The sequence below is a fragment of the Leucopleurus acutus genome (genome assembly GCF_964270905.1).
Source record: "Leucopleurus acutus genome assembly, chromosome: 1".
In the NCBI taxonomy this organism is placed as follows: domain Eukaryota; kingdom Metazoa; phylum Chordata; class Mammalia; order Artiodactyla; family Delphinidae; genus Leucopleurus; species Leucopleurus acutus.
Window position 1 is genome coordinate 27,102,802 of NC_139142.1, and position 19,410 is coordinate 27,122,211.

Below are 19,410 nucleotides of genomic sequence, written 5' to 3' on the forward strand. Positions count from 1 at the left end.
TTTTTATCTTAGTTAATTCCCACAGCCAGCCTAGGCAGCATTATTCCCATTTCACAGCTAAGAAAACTCAGGATCACAAAGGGTAAGTAGCTCACTCCAAGGTACGTAAGGACAGCTAGTAAAGAGCAGAAAAGGGATCAGAATCCAGGTGTGCCGGGCCACAAAGCATCAGGGCACCTGATGCTCCTGTGTGTGCTTCATCTTGACCAGATTCACAGCTCTTCAAGGTGGAGACCAGGTTGGGGTTCCCCACAAGCCTTAGCATAGAGCAGGGGCGTAGTGAGTGTTTGCTCAGTAAATTGTCAGAGGAAGTTTACCCTGATTACCTATTGTGTGAGAAACAGCATTGGGGGAAAGAGGAAGTGTTTGTGTAGTGATAAGGCCTGTGTGCCTGATGGTAGCCCCAGGCCCTGGGCCAGGGACAAGAAGTGGGCGGGTGGGCAGCAGAGTGGAGCCTGGCGAGTGGCACCTCCCTGACAACGGCTGAAGGGAGTACTAGGGGGGAGGCCAGAGACCTAGGATTTAGTGGAGGACGGGAGCAGCATCCCAAAGGTTGACTGGCTTTGCTTCCCTGGCATCCAGGCCTACAGGTTTCCACCACCTAAAGGGGCTACAGAGACAGGGAGGGAAGAGGGAGGCATGCTCTCAGTGGACACCAGGGCCACCTGGGGGTTGAGGGAATGGCTGTGTGTGAGGCCAGGGATTTGGGTTTGGGAGCTGCTGGGGGCAGATATAATGCTTTGAAGGTACTCCCCAGGAAGATGCAGGAGAAATATGGTTTGATCCAACACCTCTGAGGAGAAGATATTTTCTTGGAGGACCCCAGACCAAGGAGGCAAAGCATGGAAAACCATGGTTTGGAGGGATCAGAGAAGGTGGAGCTTGATATGGGGAGCTGGTTCCGAGAGATGGCTGGGCCTGATGAGGGCACAGGGTGTGCCTTCGGGGGGACCACAAAAGTAGAGGTGCAGGGGAGCAGAGGGAGTGGGGACCCGAGTGGATGCTGCACATCCTGGCCTCACTGTTCACTGACTGTGGGACTTTGGGCAAGTTATGTAACCCGCCTGACCCTCAGTTTCCTTATCCATAAAATGGGAGATAGTAGTACCATCTGCCTTATACCATTGTTGAGGGGGTAAAATGAGATATGTCCTGAGTTTAGCACTGTGCCCAGAAAAGAAAAAGATTCAATAAATGTTAGCAGTAGTTGGTGATGGTGAGGTTTGTTCCTGGGAGGGAGGGATCTAGGAATACAGTGAAAAAGTAAGCCACTGCCAGCCTATTCTGTTTCAGGACAACTTAAATTTACTGAGTGCATACTATGTGCCAGAAACTATTCTCAATGCTGTAAATATTTTATTTCATTTAATCCTCATCACAGGCTTAGGAGATAGACACTATAATTTTCCTCATTTACATGAGGAAGCAGAAGCACAGAGAGTTTGGGTAATTAGACTGAAGTCACACAGTTAATGGGTAACAGAACTCGGGAATTCTGATTCCAGGACCACACACTTACATCCTGCCTCTTATCTGCTTAAATAAATGTAAGACATCTAGAGATACAGCAGACAACCGGTCATGGAGTACACAGCAAGGCATGGGGCTCCTCAAACCTCTACTGCACCAGAATCTCCCAGGGAGGTGATCTAAAATGTGCACAACGGGGCGCCATGCCCAGAAAACCTGACTCTGGCAGCAGTGAGAGTGGTAGGGCTGGGGCAAGGGAGACTCCGTAGGTGATTCTGATGCAGGTGGTCTAGAGGTGGGAGGGGAACGCATAGACAGTGCAGCGAGTGATGTGGTGGCTTCACCTTTGCGAGCCTGCGAGTTCTCCACTATGTTTTGGACGCATGCTTATAAGAAGTCAAAGAAAGGCTCTGTTCTCAGTCTCTGGCTTCACATTTTACAAAGGATGAAGTCAACACCTAGACGGTGTAATTTCTAGCCCCAGGTCGCCCAGTGAGCGGGTGGCAGGGCAGAGCCCGGACCCCTATCTAGAGCACACACCTCCCGTGGGAAGCCCAGTTCATGGCTCTCAGTGTGGGCTTGCCAGGAAGCCCTGGTTATTGTAATGCTGGAATGTTGTTACTTTAATTTCACTCCAAAAGAGTCGATTCTCTCTAATGATTTTGCTTGGTGGTCAGTCTCTTTGCCCCTGACCAACATGTAGGTAGTGGCTTTTGACCTCTGGCTTAGAGACTCTGATGGTTCCCTTCCACACTGCTGGGTCTTCTGCTTTAGGGATGCAAGTTGAGCTATCTTCAGAAGCCGCTATCTGAAATTGCAGAAGTTGGCCATCTGTAGAACTGACAGCACTGGCTGTGGTCTGTGAAACACCAAATCTTGGAGAAGTACCTCTTTAGAAAGGTTATTAATACTTCCTTTGCCCACGTGCCACAATGATTTTGTGCAAGAAAGAAAAAAAAAGAGCCTCCCTCATGTGCCTGCGGAGAGAGCTTCCTCCTCATCTGAAGCCCTGGCTTCCCATTCCTCCCTCTTTGCTAACACTTGAGCTGGCAGAACGTGGCTGGCCCAGGAATGAACCTTGTCCCCAAGCTGGTGTTCCAGATACTCTCCTTACCAGAGGTCTAATTTCGTGTCGTGTTCCAGGAGAAAGGGCAGCAGTGCTTGAGCAGGAGAAACAGGGATGTAAGTCAGACTGAGAAACATTTATTGAGTGTACACTGCTTGGAAGGCGTGGAAAGGTTAGGTATTGAAATAGGAATGGCCACGGGTTAGGTGGAGCATTAGTTTTCAACTCCGGATGCATGTTGGATCACAGAGAAGTTTTAAAAAATCCAAATGCCCAGCTTGCACCCATACCATTTACATCAGAATGTCTGGGGGGGTGTAGTGGAAGTAGCCAGACATCAGTGTTTATTAAAGATCCCCAGATGGTTCCAGTGTGCAGCAAAGTTAGGGAACCACTGAAACACGCTATTGCCCTGGACAAGACCCAGATATTCTGTTTTCAGTGGTCTGCATTGGGTCCTAGGTGGGTCCTAGGCACTGGCAGTCTTTAAAAAGCTGCCAGGTGATTTCAGTGTGCAAAGGTGATTCAAGTAAATAATAAAGGGAAAGGCATGTGGGCATTATCAAGATGCCCACAGCTGGTGGTCTTTCCCCATCTATATGGTCTGTAATCGCTCACAAGATGGAGATTTTGCGGAGGGAGAAAGAGTTTTGGTGGATTTCAGAGACAGCTGGTGATGGTAGACACCAGATGCTGACCACTTAGTAGCCTATCAAGGAAAATGCACTGGAGAGAAAACAAAATTTCCTTAGAACCAGGAGTGAAGGCCAAAAATGGTGTAATCCTCTGCTCTAGGTCACCAGGCTTTAAGGTCTCAAAACAGTTTTGAAGTAATCCCAAGTGCTCTTAGGATCTGCATGTGTACAGGCTTCAGGCATGGCTGTTTCCAGGGGTTTGGGGGTAGATGCCATTTGGCTCTCTGTTAATCCTCCTTTGGAGCGCCTCAACTCTGGGGCTACTTCCACAAAGCACTGAGCAATTTCCCCATTTCTTTCTTTCCTTCTCAATACTTTTATTTCTTCTCAGAAGCATAAGTGGCTACAGACATAAGGTAAACATGGGGTCCCTGCAGTTCCCATCTTACCTCCCTGATCCTACCTCCTTCCCCCACTAGAGTCTCATCTTCACAGCTCTTCTTTTTTTGTCCCTAGGTTCTTCCACTCCAACTGGTCCAGTGGATTTCTTTTCATCTCATTCCTGTCTTGGGATTCTGCCTTCCTGGCCTCCAGGATTTCATCTCTCTGCCCTGGGCTCTGGGGCTGGTGTTCTCCATAAGCAAACAGTGCTGATGGCGCAGAGGTGACACCTACCTTCTATTCCTGTTCTTTTCTGCTTTGGTTTGCTCTCAAGACATGTGGGTAGTGGTGACAGTTCATGTCATGGTTCTTATGTTTTCTGGAACTTCTTCTTTGGGGACATATTTTTTATCTTTTGCTTACATCATTTTTAAAATTCTTCCTCGTAATTTTTTGTTAAATCCAGACTTAATGTTCTCAGCTCATATATATCACTAGAAGAACTTTGATCCTGGCAATAAGGATTTACAGGCTGTAACTTAAAGGCTGGGTCCTGATAGTTTAACTCGACAATGTTCTAGAGACAACACTGATGAAGGGCATTAATTGTGATGGAGGGTTGGTGAGGAGGTCATGCTTCCTACTAGGAAGATAAAAATTCAGCATCATGGGAATCTGGAGAGGAAGATAAATCTTGTTTTTTCAAGCAAAGTGAATTGAGGGGAGACGCTAATTGATGCTACAAGTTTTGCATTAACTATTAACATCTTTATGGATTTTCTGAAAGACTTAAGTTTACTTAAACCCCACAAAAGTTGTATTTTGAATATAAGTGAGGGTAGAAAAAGAGAACCCAGAAGAATCTAAAACTTCTTAGTAGAGTGGGAACTAAATAATAAAGATCATGTTTTATCAAATGTAATTATGTCTGAAAACCAGTCTGCAGTTAGGAGCTCTCATTTCTATTCTCAGCTCTAACACTGACTCATCATATGGCTTGAAGCAAGTCACTAAACAATTTTGGACCTCAGCTTCTCCAGATGAAAAAATGACAATTAAAATACTAGATAGAGGAACTAGCATTTATGGAGCAACTGCTCTATGTCAATGTGCTAAGTGCTTTATATTATGTTGCAGTATTTCATTCAGCAAATATTTGTTGACCACCCAGTGTGTACAGGACATTGTGCCCGGCCTCAGGGAACAAAGCAAAGACCTTGCTCTCTTAGAGCTTAAGTTCCATTCAGGTTGGGTGATAATAAACGAAAAAGAAAGAAAGAAAGAAAGGAGGAAAGAAAGAAAGAAAGAAAAGAAAGAGAGAGAGAGAGAGAGAGAAAGAAAGAAAGAAAGAAAGAAAGAGAGAGAGAGAGAAAGAGAGAAAAAGAAAGGAAGGACAAGATACTCTCAAATAGTCACAAGTGCTATATAGATAATAACACCAGATCATGTGATAGAAAGTAACCTGGGGACAGGGTTACTTATGTAAGGTGGGAGGTGACACTGGAATTGGGACCTGAACAGCAGAAGCAGTTTGCAGAGCCCAGAATCCATGGGACAAGATGTGGAGAAGAGAGTTCCAGGTAGGCATTAAGTGCAAAGGCCCGATGCAGGTAGGAGCTTACATTGTTTGGAAGGCCAGGTGACTGTAGGAGAGTGAACGGGTGGGTGGTAGGAAGAAGTGATCACTGGGTAAGAGGAGATTAGAGAGGTAGGCAGGAGCCCGACTGCAGTGGCTTTGGGGCTGTGGAAAGGTATTTGAGCTTTATTCTGATTGGCCTGATTTATATTTTTTAAAGAAAATCACTTGAGGTGTATTAAGGAACATGATTATAGTGGTGCAAGAATGGAAACAGAGACAACAGTAAGTAGGGAGGCTGTTGTCTTATCTAGGTGAGAGAAGAAACGTTTCTGTAAAGGGTCAGATGGTACATATGTTAAGCTCTCTTGCACACATTCTGTTTCTCTTCCTCACTCTCCTGATCCTCCTCCTTTTTTTTTTTTTTTTTTTTTTTGCGGTACGCGGGCCTCTCACTGTTGTGGCCTCTCCCGTTGCGGAGCACAGGCTCCAGACGTGCAGGCTCAGTGGCCATGACTCACGGGCCCAGCCGCTCCGCGGCATGCGGGATCTTCCCGGACCAGGACACGAACCTGTGTCCCCTGCATCAGCAGGTGGACCCTCAACCACTGCGCCACCAGGGAAGCCCCTCCTCCTTCTTTTTTAACAACCCTCTGCAAATGTAGAAACCATTCTTGGCTCTTGGGTGATACAAAAACAGGAGGTTGCCTGCTGGATTAGGCCTGACCAGCTGGGCAGTAGTATGCCGACCCCTAGCTTAGAGAGAAGTAGAAACTGATCAGCATATATTTAGGACACAGAACTGGTAGGACTTGCTGATGAACTGCTCTGTGTGGGGTAGGGTTAAGAGAAAGAGGAAACAAGGATGGCCTCAGTGAAGAAGTAGAAAGTGGTGTCATTTACTAAGATGGGGAAGCAGCAGATTTGGGAATAGGGGGAGAGGGGATATCAAGAGTTAAGTATGAGTTGCCTATTAGTCATTCAAGTGGAGATGTCAAGTAGGGAGCCTGATATAAACTCTGGAGTTTAGGGGAGAGGTCAGGGCTGGATATTCACATTTGGGAGTTATCAGTCTATGGATCCATTTAAAGTCATGGACTGGATGAGATCACACAGAGTGCAGTGCAGAGGTTCCAGAACCAGCTCCTGGGGGACTCTAGAACTTAGAGGACCCATAGAAAAGGTCCTTGGAATCACTCTTTGGGTCAAAGAGTATGACACATGACAAATTGTTTTCCAAAAGGGTCTTTTGCCTCTTCACAGAATGCATCTTGTTTTAGCTATTTAAATACACCCTGTGAGTGGGACTGTACAGATGAATGGACGGGGGCACTGGAGTTAGGAATCCTTGACAGCTTTTGCGTTGGAGCTGGGGATCCTCAAGCCACACCAGAGGATTAGGCTGGTTAAAGGAGGCATCAAAGGGCCATAGCTCTTCCAGGGACTTCCAACCACAGAATTGCCCAGCAAGGTTATTACAAATGCAGATTTTTAATAAGAGCTTCTGATTCACTGTCTGGAGTGAGGTGTGTTTTAAACAAACTCCCTCTCATACAAACAAAAGTTTGCGAAACTTGTGGCTTAAGGATAGACTGGGTGGAGGGTGTGTCCTAGTGACATCTCTTCACCTCCACAGTCTGGGGGGTGGGGGGGTGGGGGTTCAGGAATCTTAGGTGAGACTGGCTGGGGAAGTTTCAGGATGATGGGATGGCAGAGGACTGTTAGGCCAGGAAAAAACAGTTTCTCTAGTTGAGGGACACTTTCCATTTGCTCTCCAATTCAGAATGAGGCCTTTTCCCCAAACAGATGTAAAATGGTACCTTGTTTAACGCTGATGCAGAGTTCAAAAATTCTAGTTCCCCAGGAATATCTACTCTGCCCTCTAGTTACACAGCACAGAGGGTAGATTTTTTTTTCCTCTGTCCTTATATGGAAACAAGATCACATTTTTTCAATTAAAAAAAAAAGATATGAGGACTTTCCTGGTGGCGCAGTGGTTAAGAATCTGCCTGCCAATGCAGGGGACATGGGTTCTAGCCCTAGTCTGGGAAGATCCCACAACTAAGCCCGTGTGCCACAACTACTGAGCCTGCACTCTAGAGCCCACAAGCCACAACTACTGAGCCCACATGCTGCAACTACTGAAGCGCGTGTGCCTACAGCCCTTTCTCCATAACAAAGAGAAGCCACCGCAACAAGAAGCCCGTGCATGGCAACGAAGAGTAGCCTCCACTCGCTGCAACTCGAGAAAGCCCGCACGCAGCAATGAAGACTCTACGCAGCCAAAAGTAAGAAAATAAAAAAATTTATTTTAAAAAAATGCTCATTGTTGGTGAAACTGAATTAGTACCTACATTTTGGATACATTATGGATTAAATAAATTTGTTTGAAAACAGCTAAGGAATAATGGAAGAAATTTGCTGTTAGACCTTCTGCTAGGAGCTAAGGAATTAATCTTGCATTCATTGAACCATTATTTATTGTGCCTTCTAAGTGCCAGGCACTATTTTAGATTCAGGAAATAAAGCAATGAATAAAATAGACAAAAATTCCTGCCCCTGACAAAACAGATATCCTAGTTAGGGAGACAGATCAATAAGTGTGATAAATAAGTAAAATGTATGCAGAAACTAGATAGTGATGAGTACGAAGGAGAAAAATATGAAGGAGGGAATGGGGGACAGGAAAGAGCTGGGGGCCAGGATAAGCGAGAATATAGAACAGGAAAGGACTTAAGAGCTGTGACTGCGGAAAGTAACTCAATTTCCCTAAGTCTCAGTTTCTTCACCTGTAAAATAATATGTAATAGCACCTTTCTGAAGATGGTTCAGGCCCTCAGACTGACTCTGTCACTTTTAAACTATGGGACTTTGGGTACAAAATTTCTCTAGCCTCTCAGAACCTCAGTTTCCTCATCTGTAAAATCAACAGATTTCCCCAGCCTATGTCCCATGGGTTTTGAAAATGCCAAATGAGATCATTAATATTTGTGAAAATATTTTAAAACATATAAGCTATTATTTAAATGTAAGAAATTTAAAGAAAACACACACACAGGTATTTTGTGGGTTGCAGATCTCTTGCTGATGGTCAGCAGAGCCTCAGGACTGAGAGTAAACAATGAATTAGATAAAGGCTTGGTTCTGATTCCCTGCACTGGCAGGGAAAAGGCCAGTGCAGATTATCAGGATGTAGTGAGTAGATGAACAATCATATCTTAGATCAGGGATAAAATAATCAAACTAAATGTTCCTAAGTAGACACCTCATAAGGTAATTATTATATGACATTTGTCAAATTTTAAAATGCTTTACAGCTCCTTTATGTTTGTTCTTGTTTTGTTTGTGGGACTTCAGTTCCAGGAAAAGACTGAAAGAAGTTATAAATACAGAACAATTATTTAATTTACTAAGAACAGACAGTCCATCTTCTGGGTATTTCTGTAGATGCTCAATAAACATGAATCGAAGTAGATAATTCTAAACATAGGCTGTGGAGTACTCCTTTTTTTTTTTTTTTTTTTTTTAAGAGTACTCCTTTTTTATCTTCCTATTTTCTTCAGCCCTGAATGTTTGATAGCATCCCCATAATGGTTTGTTAAATCAATAAACATGTCGGTATGCATGCATGCTATAGTGTCTGGCACACAGTAGGTAGTCAGTAAATATGTGTTAAATGAAAGCATGAATGATTACCATGTAAATTTTCTTACTATAGACTAGCCAATTTGATCCCTAAAGTAATTTAAACATTTAAAACACACCAATACTTGCTTTCCCTGCATAACGCTTATCTGGTAAACTGCATTAGGTTCATCTCCCACAGTGGGCTAAAACAAGGTTTTATTCAATTTAAATACAGAATCCAAATTTAGCTTGAATAGTACCTAGCAGAGTAGGTGCTCAATGTTTGCTAACTAAGATGCACATTCAGAAATCAGTTATTCCAGGGGGGCTTCCCTGGTGGCGCAGAGGTTGAGAACCTGCCTGCCAATGCAGGGAACCCTGGTCTGGTTCGAACCCTGGTCTGGGTAGATACCACATGCCGCGGAGCAACTGGGCCCGTGAGCCACAACTACTGAGCCTGCGCGTCTGGAGCCTGTGCTCCGCAACAAGAGAGGCCGAGACAGTGAAAGGCCCGCGCACCGCGATGAAGAGTGGCCCCCGCTCGCCGCAACTAGAGAAAGCCCTCGCACAGAAACGACGACCCAACACAGCCAAAAATAAATAAATAAATTTATTTTTTTAAAAAGAAAAGAAATCAGTTATTCCAGCCCAAATACCCGGCTCAGGAGCATGAACTGGACACCTCCAGCTCACATTCACCAGGTGACCTCTACCCCTTCTCTGAGGTTCTGGCCCCCGCTCGCCTAATAGCCAAATTAGAATCTTTTCTCAGCCTCTCGAAGCCTTCCTCTCAAGTGCTCAATGTCCCAGTTGTCACCAAAGCGCTGGGACAACGCACCCTCAACCCCACGTCCGGTGCGCCTGGGAGGTTGGTGGGCGGGCCCAGCGATGGGCTTTGTGGCTGTTTCCTATTGGGGCTTGGTTGCTATGGTATCACCGACCTTAAAACTCGCGGGCGCTACTTCCGGATGTTCAAGGAGAATTGCTTCCTGGGCTGCCCGTACTTGCTATGGTCGACTGGGCGGTCACAGAGCTTAAAAAAATGAAACTTTTTCCGGAAGCTTCTAGAAAACCTCATTTAACCACTTTAATTTGAAGGCATTACGTGGTATCATGCGCCTTCTTCCCTTTAAAAAGATTCACTATACATTTTTCATCTATTTGCCAGCCTCCAAAATGGCGCCGACGGCATTAGAAGGTCAGAGGTGAGCTACGTGATCCCTCCCGGTTCCGGCGCGATAGAGGCCCAGGGTGGTGAACAGTCTCCGGCACGATGTCTGGTTTCTCTGGCCCACAGGCCCAGCGTGGCCCTTGCCCGTTAGCGTTGCTGCTTTTACTCCTGCTTGGCCCCACCTCGGTCCTCGCCATCTCCTTCCATCTGCCTGTTAACTCCCGCAAGTGCCTCCGCGAAGAGATCCACAAGGACCTGCTGGTGACGGGCGCGTACGAGATCACCGACCAGTCTGGGGGCGTCGGCGGCCTACGCACCCATCTTAAGGTGAGGTACTGGGTGGGGCGGGGAGAGAAGACTGAAAGCGTCGGCGAGGTAGCTGAGGACCCGAGAGTCCGGCGGGCGGAGGCCTGGAGGGCGGTCTGGCCTCCCGGAGCGCTAAAGGGCGAGCTGTCGAGACCGCCCCCTCACCCCGCTTGTTGGCTGTCGCGGGGCGGGGCTGGGCACCAAAGCTGGGAGCCCATTGAAGGGCCGCCCGGCCTTGGCGGATGTGGTGACAGCTGAGCGGCGACGGCCTTGACTTTGGGTCCTTGTCACGGTCCTATACCTGTTTTGGTCTTAGGTACCTTGAACTGTAACTAGGGTCTCCAAAGAAGTCTTTGGATGCTGATTATGTGTAGGGACCGGCATCTTAAGACACATGGATGCCTGCAGGAAAACGACGGAAGCACTGAAGCTTACTGTGAATAACAAAAAGCTGTTATTTCTTGAGCATCAGCTGTGTGTCAGGTCCTGTGCTACTGTACACATATTACCATTTAGTTCGTACACTACCCTACGATACTGTTAGCCTCATTTTACACACGAGGAAACTGAGGCTCAGAGAGGTAGTAGAACATATTGGTGTCAGAGCTGGAATGGATTCTTAGTTTGGGAGTTAAGTAAGGTGACAGAAAAGTGCTGCAATCTTATTCTCTTTTTGTTTTTTATTTGTAATTCCTGTGATTGATTAAAGTCGATTACTGGTCACAAAACGGTTTCAGTCTCTAGTCCTTTCCTTTTTTGGTACGCCAGAGTCTGGACTTGGCCAAGTTTTCAGTAAATTTCAGTGATACTCTTGGATGGTGACAACTACTACTGTAGTGCCGTTTGGTCCCATATTACATTTAGGATGACCGGGCCTGATCTTTGAAACGTTAATATAATTTGATATGTGTCAAGATTCGATTGTATTTTAGGTAATTTTATTCATTCACTATAAGCACGTGGTTTTTGTTTTTAACAGAATGGGTCTTGAACTAAACAGGAAGAAACATTTTTACATTGTAATAGAGCTTCAGGTATAATAAGACCATAGTTTATTTTTAAGGTATTGGAACCCAGTAGTGGTAACAGATGCAGTTTATATAAACTTTATTTGAGAGATATAAACTATTTTCAGTGCTGTTGCACCATGAGCCAGCCTTTTGTTATTCTCTTCAGATACCAAACACCTTTGGCCAAGAAAGAGATGATGGCATAATTTTATATGCTTAGATACAACATTTTGGGGGTCGTGCTTCTGGCTCTTCAAAGGATGTGTAGTGCATAGAATCAGAGAATTTGAGCAATGAGAGTTTACTCTCATCTTTAGTGTTGCCCCCGTCTGATTTGTACTTATGTTTTAAAACCCTCCCGTGGCTGACTATTCTTCATCTGGTAAAATGTAAATTTCCCAGCGTACTCTGTAGCGTTCTTCATGACCTGTTCCTGAAGCTTTGTAAGCTTTGTCACTCCTCACTTTGCATTTTACATATGAACCTCCCTGAACAGTACCCTAAACTCACTTATTTTCATCTTATATTGTAATTACTTATATTTATATCTTGTCTTCCTCATTAGACTGTTAGTATCCTGAGGGCAGGAATTATTTTCATGTTTGTATTTTTCAGAATGTCAGGCATACTGCCTTGCTTCTAGTAAGCACTGAATACAGAAAGCATGTAGTGTAGCATAGTCTTATGGGAATTACATCTGTATCCAAGGCTGCTGAAGGGACCTTGACAGCAGGACTCTGTGCATCTACGCACTAGCATTTTACCATCACACAGTTGCTCTCCCCATGTCTGCTCTGTTCTCTTGCCACTAGCCAGCTTAATCGGACTACTCCTGGGGTCCTTAACCTAAACGCCAAGTAGGTAATGTAAATGAATGAATTGGGCCAGCTATAAGAAAAACAGTGGTGATGTTAAATGGGAGATAATTGGGAGTAGTGGAAACTGTCAGTTTGGAGCAGCCAGTACTCATCTCTTGATGAGGGCCTGTTGCCCCATCTGATTTTTCAAATGAAGTCAGAAATCCAGATTTTTATGTGAAAGCTCCTGATTTTAAAATGTCACCAACTAATTCAAATCAATTTTGGCATTTGTTTATTTTCAGTTTTATAGAGAAGAGTGCAGTCAGTCCAGTGTGTACACATTACCCAGATTCAACAGTTATCAGGTTTTTGTCCCACTTGTTTCATCTTAACTATTTCTCCCTTCTCATTTTATGCTGAACTGTTTTAAAGTAAATCCTAGATATCGTGGTATTTCAGTCCTTCATACTTCAGGATGAATCTCTTAAAAATTATGAACTTAATCACAATGTTATGTGACTATAATATACCTCGCAAAGTTAACAATAATTCCATAATGCCATCTAATAATACCCAATTCATATTCAGATTTCTCCACTTGTCTCAAAAATATCTATTTAAAATTAATTTGTTGTATCACTCAAGTCTCTTTAATCTATAGCAGTCCACTCTCCCTCCCCGCCCCCGCCTTTTTTATATGCTTGAAATTGTATTGTTGGAGTCAGAGGTCCTTAAATCACGTCCTACATTTTGGATTTGTCTCTGCTTCCTTGAGGTGTCATTTAACGAGTTCTTTCCCCCATATTTCTTGTAAAAGGAATCAGCTGTAAAGATGTAACTAGGTTCAGGTTTATCTTTTGGTGAGGTTACTTTAAGGGTGGTATTGTGTACCTCATGTGGCATCATGGCAGAGCACACAGTACTTTTTGTGCCCCTTAGTGCTGCGAAGATAGATCAGTGGGTTCAGTTGGGTGTATTAGTGTCCAACTGCTGCTATAACAAATTACCATGAACTTAGTGGCTCACAACACACATTTATCTTACAGTTCTAGAGGTCAGAAGTCCTAAAATCAAGGTGTCAGCAGGACTGTGTTCCTTCTGAAGGTTCTAGGGGAGAATCCATTTACTTGCCTTTTCCAACTTCTAGAGACCACCTGCATTCTTTGGCTGGTGACCCCGTCCTCCGTCTTGAAAGCCAGCAGCATAGTATCTCCAAAACTTTCTCTTCCTTTCTCCCACCCAAACCTGTCTCCCTCCTCAGCTTCCATCATCTCATCTACTCTGACTCTGCTGCTTCCCTCTTTCCCTTATAATGACCCTTAATTTAATCCACATCTGCAAAACCCCTTTTGCCACGTAGGGTAACATATTCACAGGTCTGGAAATTAGGCTATGGACATCGCTTGGGGGGTGGGGACATTATCCTGCCTACCAAGATGGTAACAGCCCGAAGCCTCCAATGTAAACCTTCCAATTAATCTTTCACTTAGGAAGCCATTGATGACTTATGTAAATTACTTGTTTCATTAAGGTTGTGAAATGATGATTTTCTAATTGTTGTTCCTTTCATATTTATTAGCTGGAATTATTAAAGAATTCATCACTTGAGGCCATTTGGTTACCCTAAAATTTATAATTCAGGAAGGAAAGTCGGGGTAAGTGCAGAGTTTATTCCTTCTTATTGACAGTTTTCAGAGTAAGGAAGTTGCCCTTGTCATTTCCAGTGTAGTCTGTTTTTTTTTTTTTTTTATTTTGCGGTACGCGGGCCTCTCACTGTTGTGGCCTCTCCCGTTGTGGAGCACAGGCTCCGGACGCGCAGGCTCAGCAGCCATGGCTCACGGGCCCAGCTGTTCCGCGCCACGTGGGATCTTCCCGGACCGGGGCACAAACCCGTGTCCCCTGCATCGGCAGGCGGACTCTCAACCACTGCGCCACCAGGGAAGCCCTTCCAGTGTAGTCTGAAGAAGGTTGTTTTTGTTGTTTTAAGTATTATACTGAGATCATTTTTTATTGTTGTTTATTTCAATTTTTGGAGTCATTGTTTTAGTCATTTGCATTCGTTCTCTATGCTCACTTGTCTCTTTGGCTCCTGTATCCTTTTGACACAATTCTATTAGGCTTTGATAGCTGCCCTGTTGTGTGGAACAACTAGGTGCCGAAGGCTCATCTTTTGTATGTCAAACCCCTGACCTGGATGCAGCTATTCCTCCAAGAAGTTGTGGTTCCTTTTTGTGAGAAATGGTATTTTAGAGACCGTTAAGTTGGGTGTCATTTTTAACAGTTTAATATATTGTGCAGGCCACAGACCTATCTGTGGTTTGATCCCACTCCTTAGCATAGTTTGCAACTTTTTCATAGCCTCTGTCCACTTAGTTCTGCTTTGTCTTAAATTTTGACCACTCGTGGCCCAGACTCTGCCTCAAGGATTCTCTCTATGCATCATTTCAGCTTCTGAGGTGTGACTCCAGAGTGCAAGGATCTCATTGGTTCAGCTCCTTTTTTATATCTAAGTCTCTGAACAGCCTGTTGCTTATCTTCTCTTTGGTCATATATCCACCCCTGGTTTAAGCAGCTGTGGTTTGGGTTGAGGTTTGGAGAACTGGACACTTTCTGAAGTGCAGAACTTGGCCAACTGGGCTTGGCATTTAGTTATTGCTCTAATTGAGGCAGTCTCTCTTAGAAGGATCTTTGTGAGTGTAGTGCCTTGATAGACCTGTCTCGTTCATCATCTTCCTATCAAGGAGCACCTTAATGTCCAGTGAATACATCAGTGTTATCACGTATCACACTGTGTTGTAGTTTTGTATTTACCCATCTCCTCAGGTAGACTTTAAGCTCCTTGAGCAGAGGCTGTGTCTCAATCATCATTGAAATGCCTGTGTCTAATACAGTGCCTGGTACATAGTAGGACTTCAACTTAAGGAATGAATGAACAAATGAATTGACACTGTCCTAGCCTCATCTCTGATCTTTACCTCTTCCTTCCTCTTCACCTCTCTCCTCCTGCCTCTAGCTGTTCTGAATACCTTGCAGTTCTTTGAACACAGTGTTCTCTTAACCTGGACCAGTCTTTGCCTGTACACCCCTCTTGTGTGCTTCCATTACATCCTGTTTGACACAGCTTACTTTGTGAACTCCTTGCTGTCTTATTCATCTTTGTGTCTTCGGTTTAATATACTACGTAGGCATTGTTGTACAACTGAGTTAAATATCTTAGTCTTATTGAGCCTGCATCTGGAGTCAGACAGATTTGGGTTCAGATCCCATCAGCTCCACCATTTAAAGGGTGTATGGTCTTAGGGGAATTACTTAACCTTTCTCTTTGGGTCTCTTATATGTAAGATGGGGATGATAGACTTCATAGAATTGTTAGAAGGGCTAATGGAGGTGGTTTCTTTAATTGTTCAGGGCCCATTGTGGTGGGCCGTAGATGTTGGTACTCTTCTTTCCTGTCTAGTGAATGAAAATTGAATTGCTTATCTGACTCCCCCACCCTATGTCATTGCAGTGACCAGATAAAGAATATTTTAATGAGAGGAATTCTGAGTTTTTGTGATTCTCGCATTCATTCAATAAATATTTATTTAATACTTAGTATATGCCATACATAGCTGGGGTTATAGCAATGAATTGCAGACAAGGTCCTTGAGCTCTAGTGGAGAACAAAGACAAAATACAAGTTAAAAAAAATACACAAAATGTCAGGCAGTGATAAGTACTATAATGAAAAATCAAGCAGTAGGTGGTAAGGCGTGATTAATGGGGTAAAGTATTTGAGTGGCCAGCGAAGGCCTTTCTGAATAGAGAGAGAAATGGATTGAAATGATGGGTGGGACTCTTTCCGCAAAGATTTCTCCTTCAGGCCCATGTTGGGATGTGTTTTGTGTTAAGATTTCCAATTGAGGTTATCCCTTCCCTACTCATTTCATAAAATGAGGCTAAACCAGGCTAAATAGTTTCAGATTTAAAGACTGCTGCACAGAATTGAAGCAGGAAGTACCAACTCATCATTCATAGTGAATGTAGTTTCCTCATTACTTCAGGTCCATAATAAAAGCCCGTTGTAGGGACTCAGAATCTGTGAATTGAAAACCACATTTTCATAAAGACTAGATGATACCATAATAATTTAATAGATTCCAGTACCATTTATTATTTAGAATGCTTGTTAATGGTGAAAACTGGAGGATGAATTAATTTTAGGGGATGAGATGAGTTAGTTATTGCCTAAGGGTGATTTATGTTTTGGAAATACAGAAAGAGAGAAAGCAATTGTGAGGAGATGTCATAATCATCACTGGAAAGGAAAGAAAAGCCTACTGGTAATTTAGATCACTTATACTTTTTTTAACCTCTTCCAAATAATCTTATTGGTCTAAGGTTTATTTTCATTGTCATTCTTCAAGAGTGCTGTTGTTATTAATAATTCATTTTGCTAAATGAGATTATCTTTTATTTGGATATTACACTCAGTTATGGTCCCCGTGTTTCCCAACTAGCTTACAGATGAGAAAGCCAAACAAGATCATTTGGAGAGTTCAGCCTTGAGTCGTACGCTTATCACAATTTAAGCATAAAAATTATCAAGAAGGATCTTGGCAGTTGGGAAACCATTGGCTTATAACATTTTTTCACACTAAAAGCTGTATGAAAAGAGTGTTTGTGTGTGTGTGTGTGTGTGTATGCTATAGCTTTTTATTAAATATAAATTTTTTACTTATTTTTGGCTGCACTGGGTCTTTGTTGCTGCACGCGGGCTTTCTTTAGTTGCGGCGAGCGGGCTTCTCATTGTGGTAGCTTCTCTTGTTGTGGAGCACGGCCTCTAGGCGCGTGGGCTTCAGTAGTTGTGGCACACGAGCTCAGTAGTTGTGGCTCGTGGGCTCTAGAGCGCAGGTTCAGTAGTTGTGGTGCACAGGCTTTGTTGTTCTGTGGCATGTGGGATATTCCCGGACCAGGGATAGAACCCATGTCCCCTGTATTGGCAGGTGGATTCTTAACCACTGCGCCACCAGGGAAGTCCCTATGCTATAGCTTTAATTGATTTTATTTGGAACAGTTACACTTCAGCTCATGATTACTGTTGTCTGTACTGAGGGCTGATTTTTTTCTGTTAGGAAAAATATGTCTTTTTCAAATTTACATTTGATGTGACTGTTGTCCAGTGGGTTAGAAACAGGTCAATAAATAGATGGTTTAGTACAGAAGGCTAATTGGTACATTAAAATTTAATAATATTAAAATCTAGTTTATTTTTGTATTATATACAGATTTCTAGCTTTAAATTAAAACCTGACTCTGTGTTTCCTTCTCCATAAAAGTTAAACAATATGTTACTTTATTTATTTATTTAGTACAAAAAGCTTCAGCGTTTATTAAATAAAGAGGAGGTAGAAGATAGATGTGGGAACAGGCCAGGATCCCCTCCTCCTAACTACACATATGCAGACATACAGACACAACTGAGAAAATGACAGGGACAATTCAGGGGACAGACTGAAGGGCAGAGGGAAACAGCACCCTCCGAGAGTGGGCCCGGACCCAAGGGTGGGCTGAGACCTGGGCCAGCGGTAGGCGTTCGGAGGGTTTATGCTTGAGCAGCTTGTAGATGAGCTCCTGGGCTCCTGCAGGCATGGAAGGGGGGAACCTCAGGTCCACCTTGACGATGCACCGATGCATCTCGTTGTGGGAAGCACTCTCGAAGGGGGGGTTTCCCACCGGCAGCTCATAGCAGAACACTCTGATGCACCACAGATCCACCTTTTCATTGTGCATGCGCCCCTCAGTCATCTCCGGGGGCATGTAGTCCAGAGTGCCACACATTGTCTTCCTCCTCAGGGAGGGGGCGTGCACAGACCAGCCGAAGTCGGCGACCTTCGGCTCTCCGTGGAGCCCCAAGAGCAGATTCTGTGGCTTTATGTCTCTGTGAATCACCTTCTTCCCGTGGCAGTATATCAGAGCATCTGCCAGCTCCTCCATGGTCGTGGCTGTACACTGCTCAAAAGTGCAGCTCTGGGGGCTTCCCTGGTGGCGCAGTGGTTGGGAGTCCTGCCAATGCAGGAGACGCGGGTTCGTGCCCCGGTCCGGGAGGATCCCACATGCCGCGGAGCGGCTGGGCTCGTGAGCCATGGCCGCTGAGCCTGCGCGTCCGGAGCCTATGCTCCGCAACGGGAGAGGCCACAACAGTGAGAGGCCCGCATACCGCAAAAGAAAAAAAAAAAAAAGTGCAGCTCTTCTGCATGTTCTTGTAGAGCTCCCACCGGGAGGGCGTAGTCCAGAATCAAGGAGATCCTTGCCAGTCATAGAAGCAAGATGTTGGGATGCTGCAGATGGGCCTGGATTTCAGTCTCCCTGCGTAGCTGGTGCTCCACACCCTCCTTCTGTACCTGAGACTTGAAGAGGACTTGGAGCGCCACGATGAAATGGCTTTTCTTCTCCCAAGCCCAGTACACATTTCCAAACTTGCCTTTGCCCAGAGGACTCCCAGTCTCAAAGTCGTCAATTGGGAAGGAACGCATTGAGAAGCGTGGGGTCCCACTGCTGTTCTCCACCACCTTCTGGACCAGGGCACCTGTGGGCTGGGCGTTGGAGCGGCTCATGAGGACAAGTGCAGATGGGGTTACAGGCTCCTTCCGGAGGACTCTCTGAGGCCAGACTCAGCTATCTGCTGGCCGTAGGGCCATGCATAGACAGTCTCCTTATGGATCCTTAGAGGGAAAAGGGGAGGGAACTGGAGCCCATGGCACAGCCCACGCCCCTGGCCACTGGCAAACTGACAAATGACTGAACCTGCCTCTGTTACTTCATTTAAATTTCTCTTGTTCAACAATTGTCCCCAGCCTTCTCTCTTTTCAACTGGTCTAGAGAAGGGGGCTGCTTAGAATTTGAAATTGCTATACATATCTTTATGATGACTTCTGAAGACTGAGCCTAGTTTCTAGGAAAAGGGAACAGATTTATAAAGGTAATCTAGTGAGATGCAGTGACTTCTGTGTTGTTTCTTGTGTGAATTGCTAACTGGTGGTTGATCCTGAGCCATGGCCCCCAAATGCATATGCAGCCTGGCATCCTGGACAGTAGAGCCCTCTGTGAAATCAGCCAGCTGGCCACAGACCAGAATTCGGGCTCTGAAACAAGCCTCCGACTTGAGGGAGATTGATGTCATCTGCTTTATTCTGTGCCCCCAACCTCATTGTTCAACACAACGTGTGGGAAATCAAGGGACTAGTTGTTAAGAAAGAACAAGGCTTTGTTTGTGCCTGAAAGGGTCACGCTGGAGGTTTTACCGTAAATAACTTTGGAACAGTATGAAAAAAAACATTTGATCTGGCTTCACCCCCGCAGCAGTATTGTTAGGGCAGCAACTGGTCT

At 44.7% G+C, this 19,410-nt stretch overlaps 2 protein-coding genes across 2 annotated transcripts in view; one reads left to right on the top strand and one right to left on the bottom strand.

The window, feature by feature from the left end:
• Positions 1-9,554: 9,554 nt before the first annotated feature.
• The window catches only part of TMED10 (transmembrane p24 trafficking protein 10), a 45,535-nt gene continuing 35,679 nt past the window's right edge, over positions 9,555-19,410 (top strand). The window contains exon 1 of the mRNA XM_082852349.1: positions 9,555-10,253. Coding sequence (XP_082708475.1) covers positions 10,029-10,253 — 225 coding nt within the window. The 5' untranslated portion in view covers positions 9,555-10,028. The remainder of the gene's footprint in view (positions 10,254-19,410) is intronic.
• LOC309962282 (aurora kinase B-like) lies at positions 17,441-18,465 on the bottom strand. The gene has a single exon (XM_082839984.1). The coding sequence runs from the start codon at positions 18,340-18,342 to the stop codon at positions 17,524-17,526; it is 819 nt and encodes a 272-aa protein (XP_082696110.1). The 5' UTR covers positions 18,343-18,465; the 3' UTR covers positions 17,441-17,523.